The sequence below is a fragment of the Apodemus sylvaticus genome, chromosome 21 (genome assembly GCF_947179515.1).
Source record: "Apodemus sylvaticus chromosome 21, mApoSyl1.1, whole genome shotgun sequence".
Lineage (NCBI taxonomy): Eukaryota > Metazoa > Chordata > Mammalia > Rodentia > Muridae > Apodemus > Apodemus sylvaticus.
In genome coordinates, this window is record NC_067492.1 from 18222256 (window position 1) to 18249777 (window position 27522).

The window sequence follows — 27522 nt, forward strand, 5'->3', positions numbered from 1 at the left end:
TTTGAGTTCTGGGATAGCCTGATCTTTGAAGCATGTTCCAGGTCATCCAAGGCTTCTCCCTGATACCCTGTAATGAGAGAGGTGTTGGGGGGGGGGGGGGGAGAAAGTGCTTCCTATGCAAAGGCCAGGGGAAATAGATGAGCTCATAGAGTGGAATAAGAGAGGATGATTGGCAGACTGCAATAAAGCTCCGCCCCACGGATAACTACCGTTAGACACTACCAACTGAAATACACAAAGCTACGCAATGACAAATGACTATCACGTGCTTTCCACAGAACCAACTTAATTCAAGCAATACACGTTGTGGACACACACAGATTGTTGACATAAAAGATAAGGAGGCTGTGGAGATGCACAGAAGGTAGCTCGCATGTCTCGCCAGCATAGAGGCATAGGTTTGAATGTCCAGAGCATGTGCAAAGCTGGACACAGCAACAAAGGCTGGTTCGGTAACCCCAGCATCTCTATAATGAGATGAGAGGTAGAGTGATGCTGGAGAGACAGATCAGCAGTTAAGAGTGCTTGCTGCTCTTCCAGGGGACCTGAATTTGATTCCTAGCATCCCAGTAGGTGCCCAGAGACCCAAGGCCCTTTTCTGGCCTTTGTGGGCCTCCTCATACACATACTTACATGAATGCATGCACACACACAAACAAAATAAAATCTAAAATAGAAAAAAATAAAAGGTGAAGATAAACGGGGAGTGTAGTCTATTGGTAGAATGTTTGCTTAGCATGAGTACAATCCCCAGCACAAGAAGAAACCAAAGTCAGGGTCGAGATATTTATTGATTGATAACCAGGAGGCAGAATGTGGACAGTTTGGAGTACAAAAGTAAGTTCAGGTTCAAGTGCCTGTCTTAACTAGTTACACTGTTTGTTTTAAAATTTACATATATCCTTTAGTTTGTGTAAAGATATTTTAAAATACCAAATAATTAAAAATAACAAGGCCAGGCATGGTGGCACATGCCTTTCATCCCAGCACTTGGGAAGCAGAGGCAGGTTGATCTCTTTGAGTTAGAGGCCAGCCTAGTCTAGACAGTGATTCCAGACTAGCCAGAGATACATGATGAGACCCCCATCTCAAAACAAGCAAACAAGCTGTTAGCATGCCATACACACTTGTTTCCCACTACAATATCCTGGAGATTATTACATCCATTAACCATGTGTCTGCCTGATTCTGATGGCTACATGGTATTTGCTACAATTCCACCTTCACGATGGTTGCATCCACTCTATAAACAATGTTGTAATCACTGCTATTAATTTTACATCTTGAAATATCATATCTCCTTGATCACAATTCTAGATGTGGAATTACTAGAGCAAAAATGTGTGTATTGCAATTCTGAATGGACGACTAGTCTGTTTGTTCAGCTTCAGACAAGGCAGGAGTGAGGAACAGGAACAGTAATGGAGCCTTCCCACGTATGATATCTTCCAACACTCTTAGGAGCCTGTGCCTGTCTGCTTTTACCATGCCACATATCTGGAGCACAGTAGATGTGAAAATGGGGTGAGGGTGACCATTCAGGTCTTGTTTCCCAGGTCTGATGGCTACCTGTTCCTTAGCAGACCTCACAGTAGAACTTTTACCTATCCCTGGAGGGTGAGACCAGCTAGCCAGACTTTTCGTGCTTCTATTGTTGTAGTGGCCCTGAGGCTTGACACAGGCTTACCACACAGTGCTAGTGAGCCCTGTCTGGGCAATAAGCACAAGCAACGTGGAAAAACTTTTCAGGGGGTGGAGGGTGGGCAGGACAAAAGTCAGCTGGCTGGAGCAGCCTCTGACCTGGAAGTTTGATTACAAATCCGGATCTGTTGCTGAGCAGTTAAAGCTGTATGTGGCTTTCCTTTTTTGTTTGTTTGTTTGTTTGTTTTGGGTTTTGGGGGTTTTTTGTTTGTTTGTTTTTTGTTGGTTTTTTTGGATTTGTTTTTTTTCAAGACAGGGTTTCTCTGTGTAGCCCTGGCTGTCCTGGAACTCATTCTGTAGACCAGGCTGGCCTCGAACTCAGAAATCCGACTGCTTCTGCCTCCCAGAGTGCTGGGATTACAGGTGTGCGCCACACACAGCCGCCCGGCTGTGTGTGGCTTTCCTTAACAAGATTCTGATGACATACTCAGTCTACAGGCTTTGCCTCCAAGGCCCCTAGTTTTCCTTGTAGAAAGGAGGCCTGATTCCCTGTTCTCCCTCCAGGATTCCCTCCTGGGAGTTATGATGTAAGACAGAGGAAGGTACCAAAATTTAAGAGCCTACGAAAAAAATTCAAGATAACTTCAAATCTCAAGACAAATGCTTTAAAGTCTTTTTTTTTAAAATTATGTGTGTTCCTGGATGTGGTAGTGCACACCTTTGATCCTAGTACATAGGATGAAGAGGCAGGCAAATCTATATGAATTTAAGGCTAGCCTGGTCTGTAAAGTAAGCTATATAGATACAGTGAGATCCTGTTTCAAAAAAAAAAAAGGAAAAAGAGAAAGAAAGGAAGAAAGAAAGAAAAAGAAAGAAAGAAAGAAAAGAAGAAAGAAAGAAAAGAAAGTAAAGAAAGAGAAGGAAGGAAAAGGAAGGAAGGAAGGAAGGAAGGAAGGAAGGAAGGAAAGAAAGAAAGAAAGAAGAGAAAAAGGTGTGTTCCCATGGAGACCAGAGATGGTGCAGGATTCTTTGGAGCTGGAGTGAGTTATAGGTGGTCCCGAGCTGCCTGCTGGAAACTGACCTCTGGTGCTCTGGAAAAGCAATGAAGGGTCGTAGCAATTCTCTCTCTGGACCCAGCATAAATAATTTTTCCTTCTTGAAAATATCACAAGTTTTATTCCCCATTCACCAGATGGTGGCTCATCCAGAAATTAAGAATACAATCATCAGTCAGAATAAAAGATCTCACAAAAGAGATGACGTGTGCCCACACCCATCAGTTGCCAGGTAGGCCAGCAGTTCACCTCTACCTCAGAAGGTCTCCAAAGCCACTGACTGCCCTTCCCAAACAAGAGGAAAAGAGGAGGAGGCTAGGGGGTGGGTGGCACTGAATCAGCCAAGTCTTTGCTGATAGGTGGATAGATGCACTAAAATCATAAGTCAATAAAGTAAATAGTAATTCCCAAGATAAATACTTTAATAGTCTTCCACAACTCAGAACTAATGCAAAAGGTGCATAATGAACAAAATAGAAAATGCTTAAATAAAAACACAATCTAGCTATGCAGCTTCCCAATGCTGTCTTACTAATAATGACTTTTATTTCAATAAAATATGATTTATAAAAACAACCGGAGGGCTGGTCCAGTAGTTCAGAGCACTGACTGCTTGCTCTTGCAGAGGACCAAGGCTGGGCTGCCAGCAGACGCATGGCTCCTCACAAGCGTCCCACAAATCTCCAGTTCCAGAGGACTGACACTCTCTTCTGACCTCCAGAAGCATTGCATGGCATGCACACACTCACGCATAAAGTAAAACAAATCCTTTAAAGTCGTCTGCTCACTCACCCAATCCACCCAGGAAAATATGTTTTGTGTTTTTTTTTTTTTCATTTTCATTTAAAACTGTAATAAAATGTGTATAATATAAATTTACAACATTTCAAAAATAAATATTCAGCGTTTAGACGCGCATTGACATGGTGCAATGATATAAGTTTTAAAATATTAAATATAATTATATATAATATTTAATTATATAATATAATTATATTCATAAATATAATTATAGAATATTTATTATTTAAATATAATATTCAATATTTATATAATTAAATATAATTAAATATTAAATATAGTTAAATTTAAATATTAAATATATTGTGGCTGAGTTCCGGGAGACTTTACATATTTCGCAGCCCCCACCTCTGGTACAAGACCAGACATCTGCCAGGTGTCTCTTATCCTTGGCGCCGCCCGGTGAAACTGCCTAATTGAATACAGTAAGTTTCCCCCCTTGAAGACGTGGTTCCTTGAAGATGTAGACGTTCCGTGCCCGCCGAGGAGGTGGTCCTGATAGTCTCCTTTAACAGGCTCGCATCAGCAGCAGCCGGCACACCTGGTGGGCACGCCCTCTACCTGCCCAGGGCCACCTGGCTGGCCACGCTCAGCGCCGTGCGCTCGGCTCGGGTCCCTGCGGGCCAATGGGGAGGCGGCTCCGGGCACCAGCCGCGTCCCACCGAGTGGCCAATGAGAGCACGGCATGCAAATGAGCAGGTGCGGTGGCGGCCGGCCCGTTGCGGCTGCCCCGGCTCCCGAGATGTTAGAGGCGCGCTGGGCGGCCGCGGAGCAGACTGCCGGGCTCCGAGATCCGAGCTCCGCTCTCCCGCCATGGCCCCCGCTCCTCCCCCCGCCGCCTCCTTCACGCCCGCCGATGTCCAGCGGCGCCTGGCGGCCGGTGCCTGCTGGGTCCGTCGCGGGGCCAGCCTCTACGACCTCACCGGCTTCGTGCGGCATCATCCGGGGGGCGAGCAGCTGCTGCTGGCGCGGGCTGGCCAGGACATCAGTGCCGACCTGGATGGGCCACCTCACAGACACTCGGACAACGCCCGCCGCTGGCTGGAGCAGTACTATGTGGGCGAACTGCGAGCGGACCCGCAGGTACCAGGCGGCCCCGGACACACCCCGCTCCCTGCCTCACACCCCTCCCCCAGTCCGCCACTTCAGAGAGCCCAGATCACCTGCCCTCTAGGAGAACGCAAGGTGACAGCCGCCACCCTCACTTCCCTCCGTTTTCCCAGTCTCTCTCCAGGTAACAGGTCACTGCCCCCACCCCCCAGCCCCCGAATTCCCGTTCCTATCGCCAGGAACTTGATCTTCCTCTTCCCAGTGCTACCCCCTGACCCGGCTGCATACTCCTTCCAACATGTCCTTTCTGCAGCCCCCTACCTCCTGACAACTTCAATTCCTGTTTCTGGCTCCAGACACTACCAGCCCCCCCTTTCTCTCTTCTCTTCCTTTTCCTTTTCCTTTATCAGCCTTTCTGGTTTTCTTTCTTCTTTCAATAATAGGTTCCTAGGCTCACCTGGCCTCAGCTTCCCATCCCACCACTCTCTTGGTTCAAGGAGGCACAAATCCAAAGCTCTGCTCTGCTCTGCTGGCTTCAGGGGCTCCAGGGTGGGCGGAGGACCTGGAGAGCGTTTTATTGATTCTGTCCTCCAGCCCCTGATTTTATTTCCGACCTAAACAGTGCTGTGGGGTTTGAAAGAGTGAAATAAAATACACGAGCCAGCTTGCTAAGGAGAAGTCGATACTTCTAACCCAGCCTATGCTAAGCTCAGTACTGCTGTGTGGTACAGACTCATCTTGAATTTTACCTTCAACCCACCCTGGGTCTTATTCTCATTTCAGGGTATGAGAACAAGGGCTCGGTGAAGTTCTGTAAATGTCTGAGGTCAAACAACTAGGTAGGACAAAAATCAAGTGCTTCTTGCTCCAGAATCAAAGTCATCTCCATCCCTAAGGATCCCTAAGGTTGGGGACACTGTCCTTAGTCACAGAGCTCTTAGTAGACTCAGGTTGGAGCCAAGCTAACTCCTTGTTCCCAAGCCTGGTGGTAGGACTGGTGACAGTAAGGCCATCGTGATTAGGTGTGAAGCCATGGTTGCTCCTGGTCACTCACTCTCTTTCAAGTGCTTTTAGATCTTTAGCTGGGAGGACATGCCATTCTGTTCCAGGAGACACCTCTTCTCCATCGTGCCTGCTCTGTCTCTTACTCAGTCACGTACTTGGTTCTTAAATGTGTTGGTGACACGGTTCTAGGCACCAACAGACACTGAACAGAAAATGGTTGCCATTTTCATGGAGTGAGTGGGGAAGGAAGGCACCATATTACTGGCATGGCCATTGTTTAATTAAATTCATTAATATTTATAATATTTGCATACCGAGTCTGGGTGAAGAGTTTGGAGAGCAGGTTCCGTAAGAGCTACCTTGAAGAAAGTGACATTTTCACCAAGAGCTAAAGACAGAGCTTAGCCAAAATGGTAAGAAGAACGTTCCAGACAAAGGAATAGCATGTTTTTTTGTTTTTTTTTTTAAGTGTGTCACAGTCAAGAGACAGCAATGGAACCAAGGTGACCAAGGACTGGCAGACAAAGGGAAGAGGTGGGAGATAGAAGTCACTGGGGTTTGATTGCATGAGTCTCAAAGGCTGTGGTTGGTGCGGGCAGCGGGCGGGGGGGGGGGGGGTTGACTTGTGAGGCCAAAGGACTTAAGCTAGAGAGTGATTCGGAAAGATTTGCATCTCCGGAAGAGTATCCTTGCTCCAGTGACAAGAAGTGGAGGGAGCTCCGGTAGATGCAAGGAGACCAGAGAAAAAGCAGCTGTTTAGCTCAACTACCATGACCAGAAGGGAAAGGAAATGCCTTAAGAGAGAAGATCTAAGAGATTTCATAAACTGTCCAGACTTGGCATTCCACAACGGGAACCCAGAGTAATATAGGAAGCTGGTGCTTAGTGTCAGGTCTTGCTGAAGGAACAGACGCATACCCTCAACTGTCAGAGAAATGGCTACAGAAATCAGCAAGCAGTTAAGATCAGAACACTGGAGAGTGCCAGGCCTGTGAGGGCACTTGGGCCTGCCCTGTATTGTAACTATGTTCTGCAGACTGGAGGCTGAGGGTGTGGCCTCTCGGTACCATTCTGAACGTCGCTCCCTCCCCTGCTCTGGATGGCTCCAACTTCCTGCTTTGCCAGATACCCATCACTAGGATTTGGTTTGGTTTCACCTTGCCCTGCCTGACCCCTAGGATCAGAGAGAACTCAGGCAAAGCCAGTTAGTTCACCTTAGCTTCCTATACCCTCTCTTTACCTGTTATATCCAGGAGTCCCAGTGTGGTCATGTTGCAAACAACCAGATTTCTGGGCTCCAAACTGAGGGTATAGCGAAAACTAAAACCTAAGAGTATACCTCCAGGCCCACAGACCAGATCTGGCCAACAGCCAAAGTCACCCTTCATCCCAGTTTCCTGTCTCTCTGTTGGCAGAGTTCAAATGTAGAAAGTACAAGATTCTCCTTATTTTAGCGTATGTTCTTTTGTTTTGTGTGGTACCTTGCTACATAGGTCAGGCGGTCAGGCTGGTCTCAAACTCAAGATCCCTCTGCCTGGGCTTCACAAGTGATGGGGTTACAGGCATTCACTACTACACCAGGCAAGGCTCTCTTTAAATTGAAGGAGACAGGTAGGTAGTCAAAGGAGAAATTGGGGGACAGGGTGTCCATTCAAAGAGATGACTAGATAAGGCCTTTTAACAATCTCCACATTGCCTTCTCTACCTGGCTCCTTTCCTGCTGAAAACCAGGGGTGCTGATACCCCTGGAAGTTAAAAGCCCTCTCCTGATGTGTGAGGAGCAGAAAGTGCTAAGAAGTACCTGTTTCCCCTCCCCTAGGGACCCTTCTCCAGCCTAATCTTTAAGTGGGGAGGGGGTCACTCTGTATCTTCTTCCATAAAGAAGGCCCACCCCACTTTTCCCCTGTTCCCTACTTTGCCACACCCCTATGTACACACTTTACACACACATTCACACTCACACAAAGGCACACACAGAGAACAAGTCAGACTTGTTTGAGCCAACATACTGTGGGGTAGGGGAGATGAAAAGAGCCCGTGGCTGATGGGAGGAAGCTATCTCACCATCCCTGGCTGCCAGAGGCCAGGGTGGGGGTGGAGAGGGGTCAATCTTCTTAGCCTAAGCACGGACAGAAGTGTTCTCCCCCCTGTGGACATGAAGCCCTGTTGTGAACACCACCTCAAAAAAAAAAAAGAAGGGCTGGTGAATGGCTCGGTGGGTGAGGGCACTTGCCAACAAACACAATGACCAGCATGAGCCGGATGTCTGGAATCCATACAGTAGAAGGAGCGAACTGACCCCTGCGTCTGACCTGCCCCTGTGGACTCTGCACAGGCATACAGTAAAGTAAATAACTTAAAGAGAGAAACAGGCAAGGAAGGGATTTTGTGTGTAAACCTCCTCCTAAGACCATTGATGTTTATATTCCCTAGACTTTGGTCACCCATGAGTCACTGACACCACTTGAGTTATTAGGCTGGGACGGTCATCTCTAGACAGACCCACCTTTTATTTTAGCATTTATTTAGCCTTAGGGTTCCCCCTCCCTTCTGTAAAGCCTTGGGATACCTCCAGCACTGTCCTACTTGGAGATCTGAGCTGAAACCTGGGAGAGCTGGTAATCTATCTCCACTTGCATCCAGGGGGTGTAGATAAGAAGTTGGCTTGCTGAAATCCACCATCAAGAGCTTCCCAGGAGGGCCTGCCTGGTGCAGTAAAGGTCTGCATCCTTTCCTAACTGCTCTGGCCTGCTGTAACACCAGCAAATCTTACCTGGAGGATGAGGACAGCTAGCAGCACATCTGTAGACCCAACCACCAATTCCACACAGAGACTCCAAGAGTGCTTGCTGGTATCACTTCAAATTGGATTTGAGAGCAAGAATTGAGGAAGAACGTCAGAAATGGGACTCTTGGGAGTCCCAGAAGCACAGGAGAGTTATTTCCATTGGAAACATTGCCAGGAAATACCCCAAACCAATGCCTGAGTGGAACCTGTCATCCTTGCTAGCCCTGCTATTTGGTGTCTCACCTCCCTAGTATGACAGACACAGTGTTAACCCACATGTAGCTTTTGTTTATTTAGGCAATTAGCAGGTTCCCCCCATTGTCTCTATTGAAGCAGCCTTTGCCAGGGTCTTCTGAGCCTTGGCTTCCCTAGCTCTGGCGGTTAGTTCCACCCCCTCTCTGCTGGCCTGGCTGCAGTCTTGAGGCTGACCCCTGCTGGGGCCTCTCTACTACTCTTCCTCACTTGGATACCTGATCCTTTTAGTTTTCTGCCTGAATCCATTTTCTATTGCTACTGTAACAAAATGCCACAGGCATGGATTTAAAGCAACACAGATGTATCCTTTTACCTTTCTGGAGGTCAGAAGTGGGACAATGGGTAGACAGGGCAGCCTTCTTTCTAGAGTTTCTAGAGACCCCTCTCTTGCCTTTTCAGCCATCCAGGGACAACCTGTGTTTCCTGAGTGACCACTAGTCAATGTCTGACTACTTTAGCTTCAGTTCCATCATCGCATCTCCAACTCTCTCTTTTTTCTCGATCTACCACTTACAGATGCTTTTAGGGTTATAGTGGGCACACCCAGATAATCCTAGATAGTCTCCCCCAATTCAAGATCCTTAACTGACATCTGCAAAGTCCTTTTGACAAGTAAAGTAACATAGTCACAGGCTTCAGGTCCTAGGGCACGGGGTCCTGGGAGGAGAGGGCATCGTTCTGCCTACTGTGCCCCGTGTATCCTTGGTCACCACCTCTGAGTCTTCCTTGCTGCATTTTCTTGCTTTTTCTCTACCAGCAAAGTGAAAAAAGGTGAAGACAACCCAGGTCTTCAGCCCAGTGGGTCTCAGTGAGCCAACTTCTCATCCCTACCCCACAGTGAAAGTGGAGTTACCAGCTCTCCGAGGTTTCAGCTCAGACCTCCACGTACTGTTGTGCTGGAGATGTTCCAGGGCTTTACAGTATGGAGGGGGACCCTGAGGCTTTCTGCAAGCCCCTTTAACCCAGGCAAACCCTTCTACTGCTACAACCCAGAGGAAGATGTAGGACTCTTCCAAAGCCTGCAATGAGCCCTTGCTTCCTCCCAGCCAACAGCACCTTTCAGAGGTGTCTCTGCCCCAACCTCTATCACAACCAGATTTTTCTTTTTTGCCTCTGAGTTTCCCCTGAAAGACACCATGCTCTCTGCAGGGTGGCTTCCTTCACTCAGTGTCCCCCCCTGGGGATACTCAGTGTTCCCATCTCTAACCACAGCTAATCTCTGGTGCTTGCTCTGACCTAGAGGATCCAAGCTGAAGGTGAAATCGCTAGTGATTGGAAGTATAAAAGTGGGAGACGTGATAGATGACACGTCTCCTCAGTGTCCTTTCTAAACACTCTCCCCTACTAAGACCCTACTTTGGCCAGAGTCCCATCATGCTCAGCACTGCAGCAGGCTCCTGGGAAGGTCACTTCAGTGACCCCTGTTGCCCATGACGCTTTGAAATGAGAGCTTATGCTGGGCAGTGTTCACTGGCTTCCCATGAATGGCTTAATGGTTGTGTCTTATGTCGAGTCTCTCATCTCTTTCTCTACAACATCCTTTTTCCTCCTCGGAAACCCTAACAGAGTTTTGCCTAGACCTGCCTCACAGCCTTCACAACATTCTTCTCTCAAGGTTTCTTCACTGCCCACCTTGGCTCTTGTGTATGAAACTGTGAGCTCTCTGAGGCCGGCACCTAACTCACCTGGGTTTCGTTAGGACACACTGGTTCTTGTCAACAGGGACTAAGAGAGAGTCTGAACAAGCCAATGAATGGGCTGCTTGGAAATCTGGGCTCTGTACCTCATTAAAAAGATAATAATTCAAAAATTAAAATGTATGAAAAATATCTCCTGTTTATTAGCTAATCAGGTTGGAGACTGGGTTATTGAGTCACCTGTTTCTGCCTCTGCCCTCCATTTGTTTCAGCCAGAACGACTGGAACATATCCCTCACCCAGACACTGCTGTCCACTTCTCCCTGGACTTCGTCTAAGGGATAAAAGTGAAGTTGATCATAGGAAATAGCAGTAGAACCGATGTGGTGCATACCTGTAATCCTGGTGCTTGGGAAACTAACCCAGGAGCATGGAGTTCAAGGCCAGCATTGGCTATTTAGATTGACTGTATTTCAATGAGAGAAAAAAAAAGCCTAAAACTTTCCAACAATAATCAATTCATTCTGGATGTAGTGTTATGAACTATAATCCCAGCACTTTGGAGGCAGAGGCAGAAAAAATGCTGCAAGTTCAAGGCCAGGGAAAGCAATTGGGATACCACTCTGCTCGTAGGGTGTGACTGGTCCCCTAGTGGCTCTAGAGCATTTAGTCTCTAGGGGGTCTCTCTCCCTTTCTCCCTCTCTCCCTCTCGCTCTCCTTCCCTCTCTCTGTGTGTGTATGCATATGACTCCGTCTCTGCCCCCTCTCTCAGATTTATTTGTATCTTATATGTATGAGTGTTTTGTCTGAATCATATGTATGTATGTATGTGCGTGCGTGCATGTGTACTACATGCGTGCCTGGTGCCCACGGAGGTCAGAAGAAAGTGTCAGATTTCCTGGGACTGGAGTTATAGACATGCCGTGTGTAGCAGGAACTGAACCCCGGTCCTCCGGAAGAGCAGCCACTGCTGAGTTATCTTCCAGGATCCTGGTAGTGGCTCTCAGCCTTTTCTAACTAGTGCCCATCTGAGGTGGGCAGACAACCTTATCACTCTCCCTACCTGTTCTTCTTTGCAACAGAAAAAGGACTGTCAGTAATAAAAAGGGATGTGGATGACAAGCCAAGATCAATGCTCAAAGCACTTGAAAAGCTTATGACTGAAAAAAAATGGCTCCTAGACTTGGTGTTTTATACTGCAGAGCAATTTCCCAATGCTTACAGGAATACTTTGGTTTCCTACTTTGAGAATATATCATGTGACCTTTAAATAGTCGTATCAGATAAATCAATTTCAGGGGGGATTTGCTTTGATATATTTGAACTACAGTGTATACAAGAAGCCTTAACGATCTGCTATGGGAAAGCTAGGAGAAATTCCATTGTTATAAGTACACTTGGTTATATAGAGTGAGTCAGACAACCGACACATATCTGGTTGATAATTACCTAAGTGAATTAGTCCTAACTCTTCTTGCACAGGAAGAAGAGCTAGGATTCTGTTCTTCATATTCTTCTGTCTGGTAGGACTCCTTAGTATTGCTCAACATTGTATGATATAGCTGTTTCCTAAGGAAAATGAGTCAGAGATTGGTGGGATATTTCTTTAAATGTCTGGCTTTAGTTTGTAAATTCAAATACGACAACTCCCTTACTTGTTCTCTGGTGGTCCCTGTTCATATGTAATCATGAAATATGGGACCGGGATGTATCTCAATTTGTAGATTACTTTGCCTAGTGTGCAGGAAGGACAAGGTTTGGTTACTGGCACCCATAAGTTTATCATGGTCGTGCATGCCTATAGTTCTAACACTGTAACACTGGGGAGGTAGAGGCAGGAGAAGCAGATGCACACACACACACACAGGGAATTCAAAGTTAGCCTCAAACATGATCTACATAAGATTCTGCCACTAAAGAGAGAGAGAGAGAGAGAGAGAGTGAGAGAGGGAGGGAGGGAGGGATGGAGGAAGGAAGGAAGAAAGGAAGGAAGGAAGGAAAGGAAGGAAGGAAAATAAATGGAAGAAAGAAGAAAAGGAAGGAAGGAAGGAAGGAAGGAAGGAAGGAAGGAAGGAAGGAAGGAAGGAAGGAAAGAAAGACAACAGTCTATGTTAGGCCATTATTTACTCATGAATATCAAAGAAAAGACTCCGGGGTTTTGGTAGTTGGTGTTTGTTTTTGTCTTAGTTAGGTTACACCCTGACCAAGACAACCCTAATATGGACAACATTTAATTGAGGCTGGCTTACAAGTTCAGAGGTTCAGTCCATTATCATCAAGCGGGAACATGGCAGCATCCAGGCAGGTGTGGTACAGGCAGAACTGAGAGTTCTATATCTTCATCTGAAGGCTGTTAGCAGAATTCTGGTTTCCAGGCAGCTAGGATGAGGGTCTTAAAGCCCATGTCCACAGTGACACACCTACTCTAACAAGGCCACGCCTACTCCAACAGGGCCACACCTTCTAATAGTGCCCCTCCTGAGCAGAGCATATACAAACCATCACAGTTTCAAAAGTTTCTTTGAGACAGGGTCCATATTGCTAAGTCTCACCTTGAACTCCTGACTCTGATTTTCACCTGCCAAGTGCTGACGTTAAGTTACAGTTGTCCTAAGTTACCATACATGGGTCCACTGGGGTTTTTTTGTTTTGTTTTTTTTTTTTTGTTTGGGTTTTGGGTTTTTTTTGGGGGGGGTTGTTTTTTGTTGTTGTTGTTTTCTGCTGTTTTCAAGGACAAAGTCTTGACATATAGCCCAAAGTAAGCTCAAACTCGAGAGCCTCCTGCCTCTGCCTCTCATGGCTTGGGATTACAAGCACGTGATGCCACATCCTGATTATTAAATTGTTACAAGACCAGCACTCTGAAGCTCCCTACACTGGAGTAAATGTGGCTGCTATGATCCCATTATTGCCCCAGGTCAGCGTGAATGCCAGATCAGCCTGGCTTCTTGAATGCTCTCTTTTGACCCTGGCAAGTCCTTGGAAGTGCCAAGTTTAAACATGATATGATACAAGGTGGCATTACAAAACAAACAAAACCTCAGCTGGTTCTTGGATCTAAGTAGGAGAGTTCAGGGATAAAAAGGTCAAAGTGAGTCTTCCTTAAATGAAGACCAGTATTTCACAGACAGTAGAGTGAGGGATGGGGACTGGCTGTCCTTTAAAACAGAGAAAGGACACTGGAATCAACATAGGTAACTTCTCAGAAATGCAGTAGCAAGCAATGGGTCATAGTCCGTATCTAACTCTATTCTGAGCACTTCCCAGCAGGGCTAGCTCTCAAGTACATCTGAGGACCAAGGGCCTCTCCTGGTCCCCTGATGAACAGGTTAGGGTCTTTCCAAGGTCTCAGTTTCTAATTAACTCTCACTATTAATAAGCCTGGGTGTCCCAAGTCCTTATTTGCACTGGACTTGTGAGTTCTCTTTGCCCTCACTGACATGGTAAAATATCCTCTATTTTGACAATGATTTTTCCAACTTTGCATTGTGTTACATCACCTACATTCAGATAATAGCAATATCCAACCATTAGAGACGGGACCACCATGCCTATGGTCTTGGGAAAAGCTATAGAAGGAAATGGACAGTAATTGAGCAGGACCAGGGATGGCATTAATCGTCAGCTGGATGGGATCTGAACTCAGCTAGGAGGCGAGCCTCCAAGAACTCGTGTGAGGGATTGTTTAGATTAGGTTAGCTTCTGGACATAACTGTAAGAGATTATCTTGATTAGACTGACAGAGACGCCCCGCCCTAAAAGGGAGCTTGCTGTTCTCTGGGCTTGGATCCAAGGCTGCATAGGAAGAGGAAGCTAGCTGACAGTGGGATTTGATTGGTCTCTAATCCTGGCTGTGGAGGCAGTTTAGCCAACTATTTCAACTCCTTGGCTTTCCTGCCATGATGGACTGTACCCTCAAAGTGTGAGCCAGAAAAAAAGCCTTCCTGTTCTTGTATTGTGTTCATCTGGATATTTTATCCCAACAACAGAAAAGTAAGTGATACAGAGGCTAAATCTCTATGTCATCAGCTAGCAGGTATTTGCGTAGTAAGATGGTTTTGCTGCACTTTGTGACTGGAGTCTTTAGGAGTTAGATAGAATATTTGGATGCCAATAAACCTTGCAGAACTAACAGTAAGGTGACTTAAGTTCATTTGGAAATATGTATTTTGAGAAATATTTATCATAGATTTTCATTTTAATTTTTTTGAGGGGGGGGGTCGCCGGAGAGGGAAGGAGAAAGGGAGAGGGAGAGGGAGAGGGAGGGAGAATGAGTTGATATGCACCACAAGTATGCAGAAGCCCTCAGAGGCCAGAGGAGGGCATCAGATTGCCTGGAACTAGACTTACAGGTGATTGTGAGCCACAATGTGGGTTCTGGGAACTGAATCCTGGTCATCTGCAAGAGCAGCCAGTGCTCTTAACCACTGGGTCATCTTCCCAGTCTAATCAGTCCTCCCTTCCTCCCTCCCTCCCTCCCTTCCTTCCTTCCTTCCTTCCTTCCTTTTCTTTGAGACAGGGTTTCTCTGCATATCCCTGGCTGTCCTGGAACTCAATCATTTGAGCAGGCTAACCTCAGAGATCCACCTACCTCTGTCTCCCAAGTGTTGGGATTAAAGAGGCATGCCACCACACCTGGCTCTACTTTCCGTTTGAACCCTTAAAGTAGATAGATTGCTCAGCTCAGAGAGATCCAGAGTGCTGTTAACCATTAACTCACTGAGGACAACTTAGCATGACATTAAGCCAATGGGGGGCATGTAATTTCTTTTGGAGAAGGTGGGATGATTTCAGGCCCCTCTCGTCCTTCTGCCTGGGTTTCTCAACCTTCTGAAGATGGAAGGGGATTCTTTGATTGATTCTGTTTGCTTTCTGGATCTCATAAACTGCTTCTCCCTCTGGAATATGCCCTGTGTGAGGGAGATCTCCAACCCAGAGCAGGTACTCCTTTCCCTGACGTATGTCCCACTCTCTGTGTGATCGGTTACTGATTAATCAGCAGGCTGGACACTCCAGTCCCCTGACAGCTGTGCCTCTATAGATTGGGGGTTTGGAGGTCAAAATGTAAGATGGGAGTTGCGTTGGATTAAACGGTGCATCTGGAGTCACAGGGACAAGCACTCTTGTTTGCTGCAGCTGTACCCTGGATTCTGTGATTTACATCACTTTAGTTTGACCGGGTTGGCAAAGTTTGGTCTTCCTTCATTTTTTCCTTTATTCTATTCTTTCTGAGAAGTCACATGTAGCCCAGGTTAACCTCCGACTCTCTTATGTAGTTGAGGCTCTAGTCCTGATCTTCCAAGTGGTAGGGCTGTAGGCATCAATGACCCCCTCTGATGGACCTTATGGACTGTGAAACATCCCCAGACTGTGGGGGACATGAAATGATAATGATTTATAGCCCCCAGAATGTGGGCTAAGGCACTGTGTCCAACCTGTGGATCACTACTCCTTTGGGAGTCACATATCAGATGTCCTGCATATAAGATATTTACATTATGAGTCATAAAAGTAGCAAAATAACAGTTATGAAGTAGCAATGAGAATAATTTTGTGGTTGGGGTGTCAGCACAACATGAGGAACTGTACTAAAGGGTTGAAGCATCAGGAAGGTTGAGAACCACTGCTCTAAGGGGTCTGATGCTCTGACAGTGCATTCAATGCTCTGGACGGTCCCTGTGTCTGGCCTAAGCCGCCATAGAGGAGGAGCACCCAGAGGATTGGACAGTTCTTGCCTCTGATGAATGTGGAAGGCGGCTGCTACACTAAGGAGGTAGCTGATAAGTTACCGCTGCTTTGTCATGTATGTCTCCAGAGGACTGTGCAGGATCAGGTGACTTTCCAGGGCCTTGTCTCCTTCCCAGAGATTTACCATGGGGTCCAAAAATACTGTGTCCTCACCTGTGCCTGTTTGTCCTAGAGAGAATGCTTAGGTGAATGCTTCTAAGACCTGAGAACCATAGGCTAAACCTTAGCTTTGGGTTGTGCCCTGCGATCATGTATGGCCAGTGTTGGGGTATCTCCGAAAGTGCTAGCCTACTCTGGGGTTATCTCTGGAAGGCCAAGCTGGCCCAGGGAATCTTCCAAGTCTCTTCTGAGTTCCTTGTCCACCATATGCTGTAGGAACATTGCTGAAGTCTCTGTTGATGAGGCGCTGGAGCCCAAGCAGGCTTAAGAGCAGTGCCATTAGCAGGAAGAGACTTCTTCCATCATGCCTGAACTCAGCCCTGTGAGAAGTTAAGTATGCATCCATTGGAGCTGATCCCAGTTAGCCGACCTTGAAGTGCATCTCAGCTGTCAGACTCGATCTGTCAGTATCTGGCCTGGAGAGAGGGAAAGAGATGTGTGTCATGCGTATAGCACATGGCGTAGATATGTGTGCTAGAGTGTAAATAGTAGATAGCATAGATAGTGCATTAGAGAGTAAAGACTGGTGGAAACAGATGAGGTCTGGGGATGTGGCTCGGCTGGTCGAGTGCTTGCCTAGCATGCATAAGGTACTGGGCTTGATCCCCAGTCCTGATAAATTAGGTGGCTACTCAGAGTATAGAAGCAGGAGAATGGGAAGAAATTCAAGGTTATCCTCAACTACATAGAAAGTTTGAGGCTAGCCTGAGCAACGTGAGACCTGGCTCAAAACAAAAGGGAGAGGAAGAAAGGGAGGTAAGGAAGAAGGAAGTGTGGAGGAAGGGGGGAGAGGGAGGGAGGGAGGGAGGGAGGGGGAGAGAGAGAGAGAGAGAGAGAGAGAGAGAGAGAGAGAGAGAGAGAGAGAGAGAGAGAGAGAGAGAGGAAGAGAAAAGGGAGAAAGGAGAAGGGACAGGGACAAGGAGGAAGAAGAAAGTTAGTTCTGAACCCCTGGTTCCACCTTTTCTGAGTGACTTTTCGTGGCAAAATATGAGCATAGTAGATACCCAGGACCTGATGATGGAACTTTCCAGGTGCAGGGAAGAAGAAGATAGTTTGATGGGTTAAAAAAAAAAAAAAAGAAGAAGAGACAGACATGAACCCTGTGTTCAAAGGTATCCAGCCTTAGTAATTGCAGCATTTGACACCTAGCTTTGATCCTTACATGTAGCCAACACTTGTGGGCTTCAAGAAGGCCCCCATGAAATGTTCTAGGTGCAGGATATGGGAGCCCCTGAAATGACAGGGAAGGAGGTTGGTCCCTGGGTGCACCAAGTCCACCATATCCCAGACACTCTGACCTCACATTTCAATAACTAGTAATCAAAGCTCACTAAAGGCATGTTATTGGAGAGCAGGTTCTCAAAGGTTTATCCTATTTGCAAGCATTCAGTTTGCTCAAAGGTGGCATAGTACCTTTTAAAATTAAAGTTAGACTTTAAAATTAAAATTAGATGTTAATCTCTTAGTTTACTTTTTATTTTATGTGTATTAGTGTTTTGTTTATATGTGTGTCTGTGCACCACGTATGTGCCTGGTACCAATGGAAACCAGGAGAGGGCATCAAATCCCCTGGAACTGGAGTTTCAGACAGCTTTGAGCTGCCATGTGAGTGCTTGGAATTGAACCTGAGTCCTCTGGATAAGCAGCTGGTACACTGAACCACTGAACAATCCCTACAGCCCCTGTGTGTGTGTGTGTGTGTGTACATGAACTTCCATACTTATGTGGAAAACAACTTCTGAGAGTCAGTTCTCTCCTTCCACTATGAGGATCCTAGGAATTAAATTCAAGTTTTAGACTTGGCGACAAGTGTGCGTACCTGCTCTGCCATCTCACCAGCCCCCAAACTGTTGTTATTGTTATAATATCATTATTTCTTTATGGATTTCCTTTAAGACAGAATCTCTCTGCATTTCCTCAAACCTACTTTTAAAAAAATTTTATTTTATTTTATTTATATGAGTACACTGTAGCTGTCTTCAGACACACCAGAAGAGGGCATTAGATCCCATTACAGATGGCTGTGAGCAACCATGTGGTTGCTGGGAATAGAACACAGGACCTTTGGAAGAACAGTCAGTGCTCTTAACCTCTGAGCCATCTCTCTAGCCTGAGGGAAACCTACTTTTTTTATATCACCATAATTACTTATTAATATACATACAACTCTTGAATAATTGAAAGGAATATTCAGAAAGATGAATGTCCCCTTTGCCCTCAGGCTCTTATGTGGCCCTACTGAAACCCTTTACATATGCACCCTGTGTGGTCTCCTCTGTTCTCCACAGGAAGGATTCATGCAGTGCGCATTGCCAAGGCATGCGCTGCATTCTTGACCTCTGATATATTTTGTGCCTCTTTCTACATAATAGTATAGGAACAGTTATCTGTCTTCATCTTCAATAACTGTTCCTCTTGGTATTTCCCAACCATATGCACACCTGCACAATAGTTCTCAAACACATATAAATAAATTTGTGACATCAATACAATAATGTGCATTTTTAATTTGAATGGATATTGCCAAATTCCCATCTAAAATGATTATACCATATTTTTAAATTTTTTTGAACTAGTTTATTGTTTCCTTTTTAAGTCAGGTTCTCATTATGTAGCTCAAGCTAGCATCAAAACCTCGGTCATCCTGCCCTAGCTTTCTAAGTGCTGAAATTGCAGACCCAGGCCACCAGTTACAACAGTGTGTGTGTGTGTGTGTGTGTGTGTGTTCAAATAAATGGCCTTGTGTGCACACTAAACAGACATTCTGTCTCTGAGCTGCATCCCCAAACTTTACGTCAATGAAAATGCTGTCCAAAAATCTGTAAGAATGCCAGTTTCCTCATGGTCTTGCCAATGACGTGCAGTATTGTTTTGTTTAAATTCTGTACTAATAGCTGAAGAAAAGCATTGCTTATTTTTTGGCTTATAAAAAATATGAGGAGTTCAAAATATTTTCATGTTACACATCTGTTTATACATATTCAGAAAATGCCTTTTATACCCTTTCCCTGTTTTTTTTATTAAATAGTTGCTCTTTTTTCTTTTTAAAAAGCCCACTTGTTTATTCAGTGCGCGAGTGTGTGTCAGTCAGAGGACAACTCCTGGGACTTAGTTCTCTCCCTCCATGTGAGCCCCAGAGATCAAACTCACTCAGATGGTCAGGCTTGGTGGCGAGTGCTGTGTCCACTGAGACACCTCTCTGCCCATCCACTCTTCTTAGATTGATTAACACCCCTTGAAATAAGGGATGTCAGTGCGGTCCCAGCCATCTCTGCTACTGTTCTCATTCTGCTCTCATTTCATCTGTGTGGTTAATTCAGTGGGTGTCCTTGTCTTTTTCTTTCTCTCTCTCTCTTTTTTTTTAAAGATGTATTTTTTTATTATATGTAAGTACACTGTAGCTTTCTTCAGACACACCAGAAGAGGGCATCAGATCTTGTTACGGATGGTTGTGAGCCACCACGTGATTGCTGGGATTTGAACTCAGGACCTTTGGAAGAGCAGTCGGTGCTCTTAACTGCTGAGCCATCTCTCCAGACCAAGGGTGTCCTTTTCTATATAAGAAGTTTTGACATTTTCTTTAACGAAAAGTTATCAGGTGCTAAGAAGAGATGGCTCACAGCCAATAAAGGCTAGGCTCACAGCAAAAATATAAGAAAAGTTATCAATTAGGTCCAATTTAGAAAGGATTGTTCCTTTAAGATTTTTTTATACATTTGTTTAAGAGCAGCATCCTATGAATAAGCTGTGCTCAGTGGCTTTTCTTGTTTATTTCTTAATAATATACTTTTTGGTGTAAAAATTAAGCTTTTTAATTGGTTGTTGCAATACATTTATGTTTTAATGTTTTTGGACTGGTCTTTAAAAACTTAAATTCATCACATATATATATATGTGTGTGTGTGTGTGTGTGATAAATATAAATATATAACATATATTTATTACATATATTTAAATATTACATATAAATATATTGCATATATGTTATGTATATTTAAATATATAATACATATAAATGTTACATATATATTTAATACTACTTGGGAGCTCAGTTTTGTACCAAGGAAATCAAAGGACTGGAATGTAAGGCAGTGGTAGACTACTTGCCCAGCATGTACACAGCCCTGGGTTCAATTCCCGCACTCCAAAAATAAAACCCAACAACAAATACATTAATATCAGTATACAGTCACACATGTCCATAATCCTAGTGTTGTGGGAGCTAAGACAGGAGATCTGCTTTCAATACTAGCCTAATCTAAACAGTTAGACCACATCTTTAAAAAAAAAAATGTAACTTTCTTTCTATTCCAAACAAGAGACTACATTCTACAGAGCAGAGGCAGGACAGGAGCTGAGAGTCATCCTAGCCTTGAGGACATAACACAGGTGAATCTAACTTTCAGAGGCTGGGGCGGCTCAGCTCACCCTAAGCCCTGTGGTCAAATAGCAAAATGGAGGAGGAAGCCACTCATGCAGACCTATGCAGATGGTTGGAGGGTCCAACATGGAGGCTGGAAAGGTCAAAAGTGGGGGCTGGCTGCGCATTTGTGAGGGTTAGAGAAGGAAACCATAGTGCCCTTGCACTCAGCCTCGGAGCAGGTCCCATGCACTGCCTGGCTCTGTGCTGGCAGCCTGGGCCTGGAGGCTTTGCCTGCAGGTCAGGGTGGATGTGTGGATGCCCAGAGGCTGAGAGAGCCAAGAGTTTACTAGTAGCGTGTCTGGTGTCTCTCCGGCAAAGCACTGTGCATCTCAGACTTCTTGTCCCTCTGGTCAAGGGGTCGGGACACTTACTCTCTCTCCTTTACCTGTGGTTTTTGTCCCATGGGGAGCTATTTATGCCATCCATGGGGTCAGGAGAGGCAGCTCAGCATTAAGAACGTATACAGCTCTGGCAGAGGACTTGAGTCCCATACCCAGGACACTGCTGGGTAGCTCACAATTGCCTGTAACTGTAGCTCCTGGGAGGTCTGATATCTCTGGCTTCCATGAGTACCTGTACTCATGTGCACACACACACACACACACACTAAAAATAAATCTTAAAAAGAATGGACTCCTGGTGTAAAGGAAACAGCCCATCTCTTGATTATAGCATCGTGTGCACCCTTAGGATGTGTAACCAGGGAGGGCAGAGCAAGGGCAAAGGTCCTGGGGTATGAACAGAAGGAGGGAATTTCATGAATGAGGGCGAGTGTGGAGGGAAAAGAAATGAGAAGTGATCATGGAAACTTTTCAAACAGCAATTGCACAGGTGTGACCAGAGCTCACCATCAGCTTGGTAGCCACTAACCATACACAGCTGTAGCACTGGCTGGTTTACGCCAACTTGACACAATCATGAGGCATTCGTGGAAAGGTATGCCAACTGAGGACATGCCTCCATATAGTTTACCCATAATGCATTTTCTTAGTGAGTGATTGATGTGAGAGGGCCCAACTCACTGTGGGCAACGCCGTCCCTGGACAGATGGTCCAGCTGAGCAAGCCAGGAGGAGCAAGCCAGTAAGCAGCATTCCTCCGTGGCTTCTGCATCAGATCCTGCCCCGACCTCCCCAGTGTAGGACTGTGATGTGGAACTGTAAGCAGGCATAAACCCTTTTCTCCTCAAGTTGTTTCTGGCATGGTGTTTTGACACAGCGATACAAATCGTAAGACTCTAAAATAAAATTGAAGAGGGTAATTCCTCTCAGCGTCTGTTTTGATTAGGTTTCCTTTGATTTTTAGCCTTCAGACAGGGTCTCATTATGTAGCCCTGGCTAGATGGGAACTCACTATGTAGACCAGGCTAACCTCTAACTCGCAGATGTCCACTAGCTTCTGCCTCCCAAGTGCTGGGATTAATAGCATTTACAACCATGCCTGGCTTACTATAATACATGAGATAGCTCAGACACAGAACATTTTCATTGCTACAGAAGGTTCTGTTGGACAGGATTGGTCTAGAGCTGTGGACTCTCTTGAATGACAGTCCCCAAATAAAAGGAGATTGTGTTCTTGGGTGTGTTTGTGCGCCTGTCACAAATAGCTGCTTCTTGTCCCCTCTGCCTGACATGTTGCAGTATGTGCTCGCCCTGGCCATGTCAGACAGGCCATTCAGCAGGACAGGCTTCTCCAGGGTTTGTTTGAGGAATTCATCCCCTTGGGTTAAAACACTGTGTGACCACCAGGTACAAACTGGGCTGTGTAACCACATAAAGTTCCAAGTACACACTCCCTAGGGACCACCTCCCCGCGCCAGTTAGAGGGTCCCCTCTGTAGCCTGGCCCAAGGTCAGCAGTGTGTACTGAGTGGGTCTAGAAGCTGTCAGGGTAAGTGTGAGGGAAAGATGCACAGGCTCACAGGACACAGGACTATGGCACCTAAGACAGGGACACCAATCTCAGTAAACAAAAATATCCTTCGCCTTAAAAGACAAGGACTACAGAGAGAAGGAGGGGGAGGGGGAGTTGTCTGAATCAATCAGACAATGCGTTTAGGTATAAGGAAGGCCATTGTTGGCTGGGGGGGGGTTGTTTATCTATCTATCTATCTATCAGGTTTTTTTGAGACAGGGTTTCTCTGTGTAGCCCTGGCTGACCTGGAACTCACTCTGTAGACCAAACTCAGAAATCTGCCTGCCTCTGCCTCCCAAGTGCTGGGATTAAAGGCATGCACCACCACTGCCCAGTCTAGGATCGTTGTTTAAAAAAAAAACACAGTTTAGAGACTATTATTGGTTCTTACCATATAGTTTTGCATAGGTGTAAATAATGATAGGACAAATATTTTCTTAAATAGACTGTGAAAGGGAAATGAAGAAATATTGCTTCTGGGGTGGTCATATATGCAGTTATTTATAAAGCAGTGGCCTTGTCTCTCTTTTAAAATTAGCTAAGATGTCAGTCTGTAGGCCAGTTGGTGCAGTGCTTGCCTACCATACACCCTGGGTTTGATCCCCAGCACTGCATGAACGCACAAACTGGGCATTGTGGTAACTATCTGCAGCCCAGGGAGGCAAAACCACCCTGTGCCATAGAACAGGTTCAAGGCCAGCTTATGCTACGTGAGCCCTTCTCTGTTTCAATAAAATAAAATAAAATAAAATAAACAAAATAAAATGGCAAGTGAGATGGCGCAGCAGGCAATTGTGACAGGCGCACAAACACACCCAAGAACACCCAAGCCTAACTAATGACCTGAGTTTGATCCCTTGGACCCACACTGGGGAATGAGAGAATCAACTCTGAGAAGTTTTCCTCTGTCCTCCACATGTGTGCCACAGCGTGTATACCTGCACATGTGTGCTGTGCATAATAATTAAACATTGTCAATAAATTAAAAATAGTCAAACACAGTATCCAGTATGGAGAGGGCAATCCCTATATCTCGGGGCATAACATAATGAATCCAATGTTTTGTGTGTGTGTGTTGGATCAGTGGGGTGGCATAGGTTTTGGTTGGCTTCCTGGTGTTTTCCTTGTGGTAGTACATCCTATAGAGACGCCTGAGCAGCCAGGAGATGAAGGCCGGAGAGATAACTGTATCTGTTTTGCAAAGGAACATTTCAAGGCAGTGAAACCCTGAAGCTGCCAGGGTTCTCATGGGAACCAAGTTCTGTTCCATTCTATCCCACTCCTGCAGCAGAGGATGGATTCTGCAGCCTAGGTCATACTTCCAGGAGGGAGAATTGCCCACACAGATCCCTCTGAGCCCCCTAAGTAAGACATCCCTTGGGCAAATGCAGCTAGCTGTCTCCTTGACTACTTTCTTGGAAGTGATTCCCTAATGGAAGTCAGAGGTCAGAGAGGACCCACACACAGGTCCAAACGGTCCCTGGCCAGTCTTGGTAGAGAATCAAATGAATAGCATGGTGTTGCCTAGTGGTATATCCTGTAACTGTAGCACGCAGGCTGAGGGAGGGTGATGGCTATGAGTTCAAGGCTAGCCCAAGCTGCAAAGTTAGCCCTAACTCAAAACCCCTGATCCCAAAACAGTTCATAGGCACTGACAAGAACTAGTAGAGTGCTCTGGCAATATTTTTCATACATAATACTTTTTATTTACCCTTTGAGAATTTCATACATGTGTACAATGCGTTTTTATCGCATCTACCCCCATCTTCTGGCTCCAACATCCCTCCAGACTTCCCCTAACACATCCCCCTCGTAATCCATAAAGTCCTATTGTCCTTTGTCTCCCCCAATAAGCCATTGAGTCCAACTGTGTTGTCAATGTGTATATGTATGTGGGGAGCATCCGCTGACACAGGGGCAACCTATCAGTGGCCACACGCCCTTGGTGAGCTTTGAATGGTAATTTAATATTATCAAGTCACTGGTCCCTCTTCTGATGTCCTATACAAACAGGCTTCTGCTTCCAGGGACAAGGTTGCAAGTGATGGCATCAGAGGGACCTCACGCCATGACCAAAGACATGCTAAATTCATGATAAACTGAAGCCAAGCGCCCAGGTGCCCAGCCATCACCCTGTCCTTCTGTGTGTCTTGGTCAGACCATGGTACAAGCTTCCTGTCAATTTCTTCCTGCTCTTCTTTTTTCAATAATGTATTTATTTTTAGAGCACTGATTGGTGTTTTGCCTACATGTATGTCAGTGTGAGGGTGTTAGATCCTCTGGAATTGGAGCTAAAGAGTTGTGAGCTGCCATGTATTTGCTGGGAATAGAACCCAGGTCTTCTGGAAGAGCAGCCAGTGCCCTTAACTGCTGAGCCATCTCTCCAGCCCGCTCTGCTTTTCTTCTTTCCAAGGACACTGGGATAGTGACCTGAGCACTGCCGTGACTATACAGACAGTTATTGTGGCCCTACTTTGGGGATTCTGTGGCTTGCTCGTAGCCAGATGTGGCCCCCAAGGTCCACAAAACATTAGCCAGAGCTGAGCCCTGCAAGACCTGGCTTCTGATTTAGATATAGGGAGACAGAAGCAATTTTTTAGGAGTAAAAACTGCCAGGCCTTGCTGCCTTAATTGCTGCTAAAGTTTCCAGCTCTCGAAACAGCCAGGTCCCAGGAGGCTGCTCCTGGGGACCCCTGAGGGTGGACTTGTCAACACAAAGCCCTCCTAGCAAAGAATGCTCTTTATATAACTCCAGACGGCCTTGGCACCATTATCTTCTTCTCAGGGCCCTGACTCTTGCACCTATAGCTGGACAGTGTGCTACCAGGTATGTGGAGCCTTCAGGGGCTGGGACAGCTGGACACAGGGCCAAGGGCACCAGTTTCATTTCACAGAAAGGGTTTTCAAGCACAACCCAGGCTGAGGGATAAAAGGACATCTGTCCATCCCTTGGTGCCCAGCCCCAGCGTTCTCAAACAACATTCCTTTATGCGGTTCCCCCTCCCTCTGCAGCCCCCGCCCGCCATACACTGCCTCCTTTCAGATGGCCTGTATGCTGGACTTGTTTGTTTGCGCTGCAGCACGCAGGCGTTCTGTTGTTCTTCACTGTTCTCTCCCCATGAACCCTCCAAGCACACCCTCTCCAGGGAAGACAGGGTCTGGGGCCTGGAAGAGTGCTGGGGGAGGCAGGGACCCTGGCTTGGGGTTCGGAGGCACCCCAGTGAGTCCCTCCCAGAGCAGAATCTTGTCTGAGAAGCCCTGGAAGAGGGCATCTCTCTAGCCTTCCCAGAGACTACTCATCTGAGAGATCTTGCACAGGTTTCCTGGTCCTCCTGGTCCTCAGTTTCCTCCAACTATCCTGCCAGTCCCTCAAGGAGACGTATGCTAGCTCTCCATGGAGATGTCATGGCTGTCCCAGGAGCTATGCATTAGAGGAAGAGATGTTAGGTAGAAAGAACAAGGTTTGTATTAAGAAGAGCAGCAGTTTATTATCAACCCCCACCCAAGTATAGCCTGCCTATGATACACAATACTTCCAAGTAGAGAAAACTGGGGAGTGACTTCTTGAGCCTTAAAGAAGGGGAAACACTTGATCATCCCTTCTAAAGATATGCATGGGTTACCACCGTGGGCCAGGGAGGAGGGCTGCGTTGACTAGGACACTCAGCTTTCTGACATCTTAGCTTAGGATGAGATGTAGACTCTGACTCCATATTAGTGTTGATATCCCCTTCAGTATGGTTCTATCTCCATTGAATCCCTCTTCCCCCAACGTCTGGTCCGGATCCTAAGAGACACCAAATAAGACTTTAATGACAGTCGGGCGGTGGTGGTGCACGCCTGTAATCCCTGCACTCTGGGAGGCAAAGGCAGGCGGATTTCTGAGTTTGATGCTAGCCTGGTCTACAAAGCGAGTTCCAGAACAGCCAGGGCTACACAGAGAAACCCTGTCTCAAAAAAACCAAATCCAAAATACCAAAAAAAAAAAAAATTTTTTTAATGGCTTCCCTCTAGCTTACACAACAAATTATTACAGACTAGGTGTATTAGACAGCAAGAACATATAACCTCAGAGTTCTGGAGGCAAGAAGATGGAGGCCAAGGTGTCATAAGGTTCTAGTTTCATCTCTGCTGCTGTGATAAAACACTCTGGGCAAAAGCAACTTAGGGGAGGAAAGGGTTAATTTCATCTTACCGATTACAATCTACTATTGAGGGAAGTCAGAGCAGGAACGTAAATAGGAGCGTGAAGCAGAATCCATGGAGACATGCTGCTTGCTGGTTTGCCTGCTTATGTTTAGTTAGCTGCTTTTATACAGCCCAAGATTACCTACCTAGGGAATGCTACTGCCCACTGTGGCTGAGTCCTCCTATACTACTTATCAGTTAAGACAGTCTATCGTAGACATGCCCACAGGCCATTGTGATATAAGCAATTCCTCAATCCAGGCTTTCCTCCCAGAGGATGCTAGGCTACGGCAAGTTAACAATCAAAGTTATCCACAACTCGTAGGTTCCTTCTGAGAGCTGTGAGAAGCTGTGTTCCAGGGAGCACCCCAGCTTCTGGTAGATCTCTATCAGAATGATTTTCCCTGGCTTGATGCATCTCCCTTGTCTGTGCCTTCATCTTCATAGTACCCATCTACACTGACGTTATATAAGAATATGTTACGTCAGAACATAGTCTAATCCCCTCATCTGTATTTCCAAATAAGGACCAATTCTGAAGTTCTGGGGGTTGAAAGGATTACAAATGTGGAAGGGCGTGCTTTCCTGTGAAGTGACACTCTGAAGGTGACATTCTTGGTGCAAGGCCTGTGGCTCCTTCCCAGAGACCAGGGAAGGAAGGAGCGCAGTATAAATGAACATCTATCTACCAACATGCCAGGCCCTCCCTCCTGCTTCCATCTTGCATTAGAGGGAGGAGGCCGCCTGGGCTCTTCCTTCTTCATGTACCTTAAGACCCTGGTTCCTCAAATGCCAGCCTATTACCCAACCCACCCATGGCCTTGGTAGAGGGTTCCCTGAATACCTGTCTTCTGTGGGTG

General features: G+C 46.1%; 1 protein-coding gene across 1 annotated transcript in view; it reads left to right on the top strand.

Moving 5' to 3' along the window:
- The first annotated feature begins 4296 nt into the window (after positions 1-4296).
- The window catches only part of Fa2h (fatty acid 2-hydroxylase), a 52243-nt gene continuing 29017 nt past the window's right edge, over positions 4297-27522 (top strand). The window contains exon 1 of the mRNA XM_052167144.1: positions 4297-4580. Coding sequence (XP_052023104.1) covers positions 4311-4580 — 270 coding nt within the window. The 5' untranslated portion in view covers positions 4297-4310. The remainder of the gene's footprint in view (positions 4581-27522) is intronic.